This window comes from Pleuronectes platessa, chromosome 5, assembly GCF_947347685.1.
Source record: "Pleuronectes platessa chromosome 5, fPlePla1.1, whole genome shotgun sequence".
NCBI lineage: Eukaryota > Metazoa > Chordata > Actinopteri > Pleuronectiformes > Pleuronectidae > Pleuronectes > Pleuronectes platessa.
The window spans coordinates 26,927,022-26,939,693 of record NC_070630.1 but is presented as its reverse complement, the minus strand read 5'-3'; the positions used below and the strand labels follow the sequence as shown (position 1 = coordinate 26,939,693).

At 41.6% G+C, this 12,672-nt stretch overlaps 1 protein-coding gene across 2 annotated transcripts; it reads right to left on the bottom strand.

Annotated features, from left to right (window-relative positions):
* Positions 1-1,928: 1,928 nt before the first annotated feature.
* On the bottom strand, positions 1,929-10,185 carry tsku (tsukushi small leucine rich proteoglycan homolog (Xenopus laevis)). 2 transcript variants are annotated; one of them, XM_053423167.1, is made up of 3 exons: positions 9,926-10,185; positions 4,850-5,161; positions 1,929-4,078 (listed from the first exon to the last, which is right to left on the bottom strand). In XM_053423167.1, exons 2-3 carry the CDS (start codon positions 5,153-5,155, stop codon positions 3,338-3,340), a joined length of 1,047 nt encoding a protein of 348 aa, XP_053279142.1. In that variant the 5' UTR covers positions 5,156-5,161; positions 9,926-10,185; the 3' UTR covers positions 1,929-3,337. The 2 variants fall into 2 exon arrangements, with proteins under 2 accessions (XP_053279142.1, XP_053279141.1); XM_053423166.1 differs by lacking the exon at positions 9,926-10,185 and adding an exon at positions 5,746-5,896.
* Positions 10,186-12,672: the final 2,487 nt, after the last annotated feature.

The window sequence follows — 12,672 nt, the reverse complement described above, 5'->3', positions numbered from 1 at the left end:
TGTCAGTCCATCTGGGTTTTTTTCTCTCTCTCGGCATCGAACAGACATGTCCCCATCTCTGTCGAAATTTTCATGGACTCCCGGTCTGTGGAAAAACTTTTTATCGCTCTTTAAAATGTAGAGTACAAAACATGTTTTTAACTATCAGTCAACTATTTTATGTGAGTGCATGTTTCAGACCTGACAGAGAGACATTGGCAGGAGCAAAACTGAAGGTAAATAGATGGTGGCCCCTTTGTGTCCCTGATTCAGTAAAACCCTTGTTAGATGTCTTTTACTTTTTATTATTATGATTTGGTAACTTAATTTCTTCTTGCCCTAATTTCTGCTGAAATTCAGCAATATCTAAATACGTTAAACACATTTTTTCTATTTCTTCCTCACACTTGACTTTAAGAAGAAGATTTACAAAAGCAGGAAGCGAAACAAAATCCTTCACTTCTGATTTGTAACCTGATTTGTTGGGCTGCTGCATTCCCTGAATGTCTTTGCCTTTTCATGCTGTTGAGTGTTTGTCCCGGTGCAACTGAATGAAGCCCTTTCTGATGGATGTTTTACTTCCTTGGGTTTCAACATGCCAGCTTTTCAGGAGATGGACAAAAAAAGGACAAACATCTGTAAGTACTTTCTGCAATGGGGTCAATTCACCGAGGGCTCTCAGGCAGCCCCCCCCCCACAACCACTTGAAAAGAATAGAGTCATACAGACACATACATAAAGTCATGTACAAGACAACTGGAGGAGTTTAAGCTGGTTTTAAGTTCTACAATTGATTGTCTATATTCTCAAGCTCACTTTTCAGGATGTAACATGTACAGGCAAACCCTGATGCAATCTGGGAATACCCTGTTTATTCAGCTTTTTTTTCTCTCTATTAGCTGTTTCCATGCGTCTCTGGCATAATCTGACTGTTTTCTGTCTCAAAGGACAAACACTCAATGCTGGACACACACATACACACTAGACCAATAAGCAGCTGGGACCAAAACCCAGCTCTTTCTTCTTCCTTGTCCTTTCTCCTCTTCCCAGTCACCTCCTTGGCGGGTTACCAGCCCGGCGTAGCATGGTAACCCGCCAAACGCTGGCGTGTCTGCCCACACACAAGTGTTTATTGAGGACCATTCAAGACCACAGGCTTGTATGAGTCTGTGTATCCCGACACTCACAAGTAAACAGAGCAAACATAAAAGCTTTATAGATGGTTGAGTGGTAAAAAGTGAAGAAAAAGCTGTGGGGGTGAACTGCTTCTGAGAGTTTCCTCTTGTCCTGTAGAGTCACACCCTGCTGTGAGTCAGTCAGGATCAAATTAGTGAGTGCTATGAAAAACAGGGAATTTCAGTCAAATGGTAAATCCAGCCTCCACACCGACACGATCTTTTCTTGTATTTGGCTTTGTTACCTTGGCAATGGAGGGATTTTTTCTGAGAGTGTTTCTCTGATAGTCAGCAGCACTACACAAAAAGGATTACCATAACACTTGGGGAAGGTTGCATATGGGTCAGAAAGAGCTGGTTGATGGATTAGTGCCATTTCATGTAGATGAAAACATGAATCTGGATCTACTGAATTGTGGTTGGGTAACAAATAGGGGTAGAAATCTGTAACTACCACTTGGATGTAGTTGAGATGTAATGTGGCCTCAGACTTATTTGAATTGAAGGGGGCTGTTAAGGTTATGCCTTGGTGGAGGTATGCCCTCTACTGAGTGCAGTTGTAATGTTTCCAATCGCCATTTGTCTGTCTGTGTTAGCAGGATTTATCAAAAACTAATGAAACGTTTTCTCTGTTTGTGCGACAAAGTGGCTCCAGTTAAATTGGCAGATCCTGCAATATTTGTTTCTCTTTCTTTAGGGGGTTCACAATCCTTTTCTGTAATACCTTACAAATGTTGCCATCCTTACATCATAACACACGACATGAAACAATAATGTGAGAATAGTCAATGTATTACACATACGTGTCATATATTTGAAAAGTTATATACAATATAATTTCAAACAGTACATACACAATATAAACTCCTATAAAAAAGTCTGGGCTCATCTGGATTTCCATTAACCAACTGACGAAGGTGGATTTAATTTTAAAACCTCAAAAACACTCAAGCCTTTCAAAATGTCACAAATCCTAAAATGCAGTCTTGAGGCTGATCCTCTCAGAAATACCACAGGAATGTTTCGGTAGGGTTTACAGGCAACAGCACAGATAGTACGGCTTGGTGTTAAAACATCAACAGAGACCAGCATCAATCCATTACTAAATATCTCAGAGTTATGGCTCGCTGGTCACGTGTGTCTTGTTCATCTACTTTGACTGAAGGTCAAATTAAGTCAGCATGGTCAACAAGATCAGCGAGCACTTCATATTGCAAAGAATGTGCACCAAACCTTGTGTCAAATTGAAAAGAAACGGTCTAAACGCAGAAGACAAGTTGTTGGTTTCTAGCTCATATTTGTAAGAGAAATTATGAGCAGTAGAATAAAAAAATGTTGGCAGTGACAATGAAAGATCTTTCTCTTTTGCAGTTGTGTCAGTCTTACCGGATGTTTTCTGTTCAGACCACACTAGATCAATATGTACTGCTCTGTGGAAAGTACATGTTGACAATCTGAACATTTATTAACTTTTTTACTATAACCAAACAGTTGGTTTAGCTTAGCATAAAGAACCGTAACAGAAAGGAACGGCTAGCCTGGCTCAAAATTCAAATAATACACATTAAAAAGTCATTTCTTTCATTTTTACAAAAGCTGAACTCTTTGGACAGAGCCCAGCTTGCTGTTCGCGTCAATCGTCTTCTTGAACTTTCAACTAGAAAGCGAATATGTGCATTTCCCACAATATTGAAATATTCCTTTTAATCATTTCCATTAATCATCACATTCAAAGTCAAATGAAAATTATTAGTGGTCGACAGAAGGTTTTGTAAGCTTCAACACTGGATGGAATTTTGTCAATGTGCATTTTTATAAAAAAACATTATTGGAAAAAGGGCAAATCGCTCTTTACATGGTCCCGCTTTAAATGAAGAACATTAAGTTTGAATATTACTTAAAGTTTTGGTTTTTAGTGGAAGTTTCCTACCATTTCAAACTCTACTGTATGTGAAGATGTGAAAAAATTGTTCTGTGCCATGTAATATTCTGTAAAATATGCCACCGTTTTAAAAAGTCGTAGCATTTATGATACACGTGTGTGGAGTTCATGAAGCCTACATGAAACCTTTAAGACATATTTCAAGATGTATTTCAGAGAGTTGCAAAACAAAATGTTTGCATATCAAAAAAGAAGGCACAGCCTTGGCATCATGATTGTAAGGAATGGTCAATGACCAGTCTCACAGCACTATGCCCTCCACGTTACAGTTCAGAACTTCGTTGTGTTGGACCTGACCCAGCTGCGGGTGGAACTGTCCCTGTTTCTGGGTCCTCCAGCACTGGATGCCTCGACCCAGTGTAATACTCTTAATACTGGGCAAGTGGGCCAGCATGTTATTAGGCAAGGACACCACACCAGAGCCCGACAAATTCAGCTCTTGCAGGGAGTCGAGTCCGCTGAAAACTGCGGGGCTAAGAGCCTTCAGCTTGTGGTTGTTGGAGAGATCTAGAACCTGGAGGCTCTGCAGGCCCTTGAAGCTGTGAGACTCAATTTCCTGAAGCTCATGAAGGCCACTGATGGATAAATAGACCAGATCTTTCAGCAGAGCAAACGCTCCCTCCTTAATCTGCACGATGGGGTTACCATCCAGATTGAGATACCTCAGAGGAAGTCCTGCCAGCCTGGGAACATCCGACAGCCGGTTTGCTGAGAGATTTAAGGTTTGAATGTGTAAAACTTTTCCATGCAAAGTCGTGGACACTGATGAGAGCTTGTTATGAGAAAGATCCACACTGACAGGTTCACCATTGACTTTGGTAGCAAACACATTAATGTCAAACTCCTGGAAGCTGTTGTGGCTGAGGTCAACTTCAGCCAGAGGGAGGCCAGAGAAGCAGCTCGAGGTGAGGCTCGCCAGGTTGTTGTGGCTCAGATCCAGAGTCTCCAGGTAACGCAGCTTGGACAAAGCATTGGGGCTTAGCTGTAAATGTGTGAGAAAGGAAGAGATTGACACAGACAACCAATAAAGAAATACATCAAATAAGAAACATTTGTCATATATCTCTCAGTGTGGTCATTCACATATAAAAGAAGAAAGAAGTGTTGTTAAATATCTATTTATAAATCACCCCACTATTCTATTATTATATCTAATTATTCATCCTGCCTTGTGACCTATTGAACATTTGGGGTGACCAGCTAAGCTATCATATATGTAAAAAAAAAACATTAGCCTGTAGTAGCTAGCGGAGTAATAATAAAATGTGAGTATTCTAAGTGACACAAAATTCATGAATGTGTCTATTTCATTAAATGTGTCTTTAGTAAGTAGGTACGATCTCTCAGGAGAGGTACATAACTGAGTGATAGTCAACAGCTGTGATGAGACAACGGCATGTTCAAGAGTGCTGCAGTAGTTAACAGTAGTTTTAACAGTAGTTAATAAGGCTGATCTCACAACCGGCACAAAGTCTGATGCACGGGTCTTTTCTAGTTTCTCACTAACTCAGATTTTCCTGTCCATTGTGCGTTGTTTGTTTCATCTGAACTCCGATTGGTGTGTTACTCTTAAAATAAGAAATGTTTAGGAGTATAATTGGCAAAAGGCTATCTGAAGGTACAAAGCGATAAACCGATAACAATGACATGATTTTTTTAAGGGCACATAAATAGAGAAAGTAATATTAGTATTTTATTCATTAAAAAGTCACATTGTTTTGTGGCCTATTCGTGCCTTCCATTAACCACCAACCTTTGTAATATGGTTGCTGCTGAGGTCTAAGCTGATGAGGGTGGTGTAGCCTGGACCAGATAACATGGTGTCACTGAGTGGACCCATGGCATTGGAGGACAGGTCCAGGTGGGCAGTGTCCAGTGGGATGGTGATGGGCATGTCAGTGCTGGGTCCTAACCCTCGACAGTCCACCCTGGTCAGGCTGAAGCTGTCGAACAGGCCAAAGCTTTCCACCTCGCAGTGGCAACCAGGGTGGCAGTTCTTGATGGTGCTGGACTGGACAGCTGCCAGCAGTGACAAGCCAAAATACAGGAGGAGGACCATTATGCCCTGGGGAAACAACAGTTTATTTACTTTTCTTTTGAAACCTTTTCATCCACAGACACATATTGACGTTTGTTGAGCTGTCTCTTAACATAGATCACAACACCTTGTTTCTCAATGCAGAAATTAGAGCAGATGTCCTGGTTCATATACCATCTTTAAGGTATTTCTTGATCATTGGGAGAAGACTCTTTTTTTGTGCAACACGAGAAGCCCCAATTCCCTTCTTTCTCAGCTTCCCATTGAGTGTGACCTTATTTCTCAATCAAATAGTTAATTTTCCCTTTCTAAGTTTACTGACTGCAATGAGTATGCACGGCTGTAATAGCAATCTAAATTTAAGTAGTCCCTTAAAATGTCTCCCAAGCATGTTTTCTGAGCCTTGGTGCACTGCATGCAGACAAAACTAATTCAGAAACAACTTCTAACTCTGAAAATCCAACTTCCATATGCTCTCAGAGTAAGAAAACAAAACAGCTGAAATAACTTCAGTGAAACAAAATAAAAAATAAAAAAAGACACTTTCAAAAAAGCACAAAGACATTATTAAATAAAGCGCACACATGTGACCATGGAAAAAGCTTTCATACCTTTTTTTCCAGCAGGTGTAAGCTCCCTCTAAGTCAGGGTAAATGAACACTGAATGCAAAACTGTTCAACTTATGCAACGTGCGCAAACACACAAACACACACACAAAATAAGAATGGATATTGGACAGAGGTTAAGAGTTGGGTAACAGGCAAAAGTAAACAGTCATTTTCAAGTCACCCAGCCGTGACACAGCAAAGCATGTGGTAAAACACGAGCCACAGTTTTACAGCTTTACAGAAAGTGTTCCAAAGAAATGCAAAAAGCACTATGATTTTAGTTCTCTCTAATCTTTTAATTTGTTTTTAAATATGTTATGCAGTTAGGTTGCACTCAGCGACTCCTGTCACGGCTGCTTACACATATCTAACAGGGGTTAGTTATCTCAGCTTATGTAAGAGGATGAGGTGACAGAACTGCATAGTACTCGATATATGGAGGCTGATTACGACACCTCAAAGTCTGCTGAGACAGAGCTCTTCACCTCTGTGCCACTTTCTTTTGGTTTGACCCTCGAACTTCTCACTGCTGCAGCTTTCTTCAAGGCATCGACTGAACAATTTGATCTAGCGTCTCACCCTGTGTACTTTTTAGCTGTGATAACGTTCAGTACAAGTACACTGTTGACTGCCATGCATTTTTTAAACCTGATTAACATATTATTAAGGAAAGAACGACAACTACAACGACAGACTGATGAATGACTTAATGAAAGAATTTTGCGATAAGATAAGATGACAGTATTTTGTGAAAAGTGTTTTGGAACTGGTGCTCTATGTTTTAAATGTAAATTTAGAATTTCTGTCACTTGGAACAGAGTAGTTTATGCAAATGCGGCCTAGTGGGCTCAGACCTCATGTAACTTAAATATCTCTTTTAGACCCCAAGTAGCAGGTATACGAAGGTTTTTGTCAGATAAAACCATCAAAACTTGACAGATCTGTTTCCAGCTGTCAGTAGAGGAATTGCAGTTTTTGTTTACCCTGTGAGTCAGGTTTCAGCATCAAAAACATGCTAACATGCATTAAAAAACAATGCGTTGGAAGTGGGAAGACAGCACAATGGAGACCAGTGATAATGTTAGCTATATCTTTTACTTTAGTCTCTCTTTCAAACTCAACATCGACTGAATGCTTTTCGCTGTGTTGCCAGTGTTGCATCTTGCACAATACAAAGAAAAAGTCACTGTTGCAGGTTGTTACCAAGATTTACCAAAAAAAGAAGCATACAAACGTTCATGGCTGTTTAAGTCTCCATCGCCTTGAAGCTCAATGTATGTCATATCGTTGCACTGATGTTGGTGGGTTCATCCCTCCTTCTCCACCTGCATCCTCCCCTCCATCTGTTGCTTCAGCAAGGATCATGAACCCGTAGCACCAGGTGTTCCTCTCAACCTCTTACCAATAAACCTCCGTTAACACAAAACTGCTGCCGGCGCTGCCTTCAAATCAAGCACATTCTGACTACTGCAATTACCCAAAGGCAACAGCAGTTAGAGCCGTGAACTCCCCTGAGTGGACAATTGGCAAATGCCTGTGAAATCACGCCCTGACACCTTCTCACTTTCAGACACCGCTTCGCACCTTTCTATCCTGGGAAAGCAGCTCAACAGGCTCCACTGTCTGCTGAGGATCATCAGCCATGTTTATTTATTTACCCACCTACAGCTCATGTAAACAGCAGTGTTGAGAAATGAAATAATAACTTATCACTTTGCAACTACATACAGGCTTCATGATATGGGAAAATCCAATTACTGTAGTATGATAAGGGATGAAAGCAAAAATAAATAATGGAAAGGGGGGGTTTGATTACATATACTCACTGCTGCTTTAGTTAACTAGAACGTGAATGACAAAGATCTTGAAATCTTGAGTCAAAACAGGCCTGCATCAGGCCTGTTCTGACTCAAGATTTCATTTTATACATTAAAATATTAAATACTATGCCTTGGCTTTATACTTTATCATTATTATTGACTGACAGTTATGAAATTATGGAGTCAAATTAATCAACATTTTTTATTCAATATTGCATATTTGTAAACAATGTGATTTGTAATCAATGGGACCTGCCGGGGTTGGGCTAGCAGGGAAACGTACACAGAAAAAACGTTCATCTCCACTATTAGTGGGCCAACTACCAACAACACTAACCTTCAGTTATACTACAGAGCCCAACTGATTAATTGGTTGGCTGATAAAAATCGGCTGATATGAGCCTTTTACAGGCATATCGTGTTGGCATCTAAGTTTGCCGATGTGAAAATATTTAATTTAAGAATAATTGAATCTCTCCCAGTGAAAAAGCAGTGCCACACACGCAGAAGACACCGACGAAGATGTAGAGAGTTTGTGAAGATAAGAGTCATCACAGGTGTCTGTGCGTTGTAAAGAAAATCACATGATCTCCACAGCAGAGTTAATAGGTCACTTCCGGCCTCTGTGTGCTGCACCCAGCTGCTTCACCTCTTACCTGAATAATGCGGAGGATAAGATGCTGTTGTGAACTCTGTGCAGAGAACCTCCCGATGTGTTGTGCACGTGTGAAAGGCAAACTACAGGTAAACTCTGTAGCCAATTCTCCGGATATTACCCACAGGTCATGCCTATATTATTGTTAGAAAAACACCACTTTAATTGCTCAAAGCAATACTCACTTTTCCTCAGTCTTACAACAGATTTTTCCATCCAGCTTTACTTTATATAATCCAGAATATGCCTACACATAATATCTTTTTGTTCTCCCATCTAATCCTAGCTTCATTAAATATCTTCCAGTGCTCCGATGTAAATGGTCTGTATTTATATAGCACCTTTCTAGTCTTGATGATCACTCAAAGGGCTTTATAGTACAGTTTGCCATTCACCCATTCACACAGTGCATCTATGGGCAGCAACTTTTTCCATTAGGGACAAAAAGTCATTTCCATTAGGGACAATCTTCAGCATCTTGCCAAGGACACTTCGGCATGCAGATGGGTAAGACTGGGATCGAACCGCCGACCTCCTGGTAAGAAGACGACAACTCTACCCCTCAGCCACAGCCGCCCCCATTGCACTCTCTGTGTCGTATAGATCGCTCTGTCCCAAGTTATTCTTCCAGTTTGAAGGCTGAAAACTGTGTAATTTAAATTGGACGGATGCCACATTAATCCTTTTAAGCCGAATGAATGCATGACACTGAAGAGGAGGAGACGGTGAGCTTAAAGGAAAAGAGACGCTACTTAAGTGTTTTAAAACAATTAGGCGGTAGTTATGGAGAATGCATTTTTTCACAAGCACAGAGAATAATCAAACCCAGTGTCGCTTAATGGTGAGGTAACAAGAGACAGTATTTCAGAAAAAGCTAAAGTACATTAAGAGGTGAGGCTGAGTGCAAGCTGTGACTACAACACTAGTTTATACAGTATTGTATCAGTTGATTAATGTGCACTGTCCATATCATATAAATATACTGTCGGGCGACAACCAATGTCAAGGTGCATTACCGCCATCTACTGTGAAAGTGCACTGTTCGTGGAGTTACTGCAATACCAGGTGCCCCTATTTTTCTTCTTGCTTAGTTTGTTATGCACAAAACATCAAAGTAAATGCATTTGATCTTGAAAAGTTACTTGACAATAAACCTTAACCTGAATTTAAAACAGTTGTTATATTTTTAAAAAAAAAGGTCGGACCATCTGTTTCTGTGCATTAACCACAAAGTGAACCACCAAGTCATGCCCTGGGAAGACAGCACGAGTGTTCAGGCTGTGCACGGGCACCTCTGCAGATCAGATTTCCAGCAGCAGCCGTACGTGGCAGCGCGCGGAGCGCACACACACCTCCACTGGCTGGATTTACCACATAGAAACACATCCACAGCAGCGATCACATGTGGGAGCAGCGTTCAGGATCCACTCAACCTACACCCCGCCCCTCGCAGCTGTCAATCACTGTCCGCGCAAATCAGTCACAGGAGTTTTCAAAGTTTGTGTGCGTGCGCGCGCGCAAGAGCGTGGTCACTCTCCTTGTGGACACGAGGGGCGGAATCTCAATCACACCAGAAAACGTGAAACCTGATCTGTCCCACAGCTTCTGTGTCCGTCCCAGTTTCACCCGCAGCCTCTGACCAACTGGAAACTAGTCAAACACAACCACTTCTCCCACTTCTGATCACTTTCCTCCTCAGTAACTTACTTTGCTTTTTTCCTGTTTGCTCTTCGGGACGTCTCTCTCCTCACTTCACCGCTCCCATGTTTTAGTTCGCAGACCCCCGCAGCGTAGTCCGTGTCCCGGTGCCAGTTCCCGGCTGCTCTACATGAGCTCCGCGCCTCCGCAACAAACTGCCAACAGCTGGAAACACTGGGTCACAGTCGTCTGTTCCCATCCCGTAAAGTCCTGCCTGTCTGCCTGTCTGCCTGTCTGTCTGTCTGTCGTCCTGTCTCCCTTTCTGCCTGTCTGTCCGAGTGTCTGTGTGTGACGGCCGCTTTCGGCTCCTCTTACCACAGTCAAGTCCGCCGGCAGACAAACAAAGAGCTCTTCCTGTCGAGGATTTCCAAAACAAAATACTTCAAATGTAGATTTGTTTAGATCCACAGAAGATGTCCTAGCAGAGAGATGCTTTCATATCATAAATTCCTTGCCATACAGAAAAATCTGTTTGCCAGATCCGGGCCACAAGTAAGCCGAGGGGGCCATAGATGGTTTGTTTTGTTGTATTCGGGCCTTATTCACCATTTACCAATGGTCAACTTTAGGTCCACCTCAGATACACCTTGCTGAGAGAACAGCATGTGTCATGGCAATTTTTTTTATTCCTTCAATCCATAAATTGCCATTATACACAGGTGTAGACAGTCATCCTACGCAGACGCAAAACAAAATTGTCCAGAATGGATTATTGTTTGTTGGTTTGTTGTTTATGTAGTTAAAATAATAAAAGAATGATCATTACAGCTTTTGATACAGGGAGTTCTGCTGTAGCTAGTTTGTCAGGGGTTGTGATTCATGCTGCTAGTCTCTGATCTCCTATGAGAACTCTGTGCTCTCCCAGTCCCTTTCTGTTACCTATCCCCTTTTAATTTCACCCAGTGCTTCTCTAAGGACATCAAGTGTCAGAGAGAATTTATGACCAAAATATTTAGCCTGGATGCCAGACAAACTTAGCCCCGCCCACAACATTTGAGGTCGGGAAGTTCGTTCTGGAGTCGCTCCGTTGGGGAGAAATTATGCCCGGTACAAAATCGACCGGGCCAATCAGATTGTCAGGGCGGGCTTTATGCGATGATGGACAGATGATCAACGGTAACGTAATCAACCACGCCATCAAAGTGCGCTTAGGTTGAATGCCTGCCGCTGGAGAGCTGAGATGTGTAGATGCTGCATTTGAGTTTGTTTTAGAAGACATCGACAGCGCATTCATTTTGAAAGAGGAACATAGAACGCGGAGGCGACGCAAAAGCGCCGCGCCACGCTAATCCCTATCGCGCCGGAGCTTGGCTGTTCACACCGGACGCTGAAGCGACGCTGAACCCGTTGATCCAGTAGTATAAAAGCATATACTTACTTGTTGCTCCAACATTAAGTAACAGCGTCCCAACATTTGTCTTTCTTGGTGTTGTCTTCATACAACATGTTCCGAGGGTCATACAACTCACTGCACTTCTCCACTTCAATTATTAATTTAATGTCATCCATGTTGAAGAACTTCTCCGCTGTTTGCTCCGTTAAATGTCGGGTGTCGAGGGTAAATTACGTATTCTCCACTCAAGCCTATGTGGAGAATACGTAGCCCCCCCTCTCTCTCTCTTTATCTTTATCACTGCTTGTGTGGCTGTAATGGATGGGCATTTTTCAATGTGTTTCCTGTTGCGATACGCTCGCGTCAAGCGCAAAAAATAGACTCGACGCCGAAACTATCGCTGCACGGCGCTAGGCAGCCTTGTCGCAGCGCGGTGCTTCAGCCACCGGTGTGACCAGCACAAAGGTTTAACATGGGAGTGGATGGGAGCCAGCTGTTATTTAAGGCTTGGCGCTGCGCTTCAGCCTCCGGTGTGAACCCAGCGCTAGTAAATAACTCACAATGAGTCGCTTAACATACGTCACATACTACGTTGCTCTGATTGGTTGTAGGTCTATCCAATTGAGACAAGAGCCTTTTTTTTTTCTTGTTCGGTTGAAACATGCCCCATAATCACAGCCAAATGGAGCGGTCTCAGACTCACAATCTGACTTGAATTGTGAGTATGACAATGTCAGGCTACAAAATATTTCCAAAATGGTTGAAACTCAAAAATAACTAAAAATAATTTGACATGCCAATAATTTAACAGAAATGGTTCCAACAGCATGTTTTATTAAACTGTTAAATTATGATTTTTGAATACAACTGAATTAAGTGAATACAGTGTATTAAAAACGGTAAGCAAAGTTTGAAAACAATTTTGAAATAAAACTAATGTGAATAAAAACATAGAATTTTATGAATAGGAATACACAAAATAAATTACACCTTAAAATAGTATGCACCAAAAATGTTACAACATATATTGCAAGTCTGACAGTTATACTTGAAACAACAAAGTCTCGAGTTGCTCCCTTGACTATTAGTATTACATTTAAATATAGCTTTTTTTTTATTTTTAAAGGGTTGTACTGCTGACTTCCGGGCTCAGTCTGCTGTCTCAGGAGCGCCCTCTAGTGGCATCGCCCTAAACAATCCTACACCAAAACAAAAGTGTTGCGCAGCAAAGGCCGTGGTTTGTTTCATTTGGCCTGAAGTTGTCATCTTGATGAAAGAGATAATAAAATAAATAATGTGAACAGAAACCCAGATGTTTCCTGTTGCAACACACATCTCCCCGTTGGTTCTTTCCAACCCTGTAGAGACAGATCCTTCAGAATGAGGCCTATATAAAGTGATTTCATTAAATAGTTTACATAAT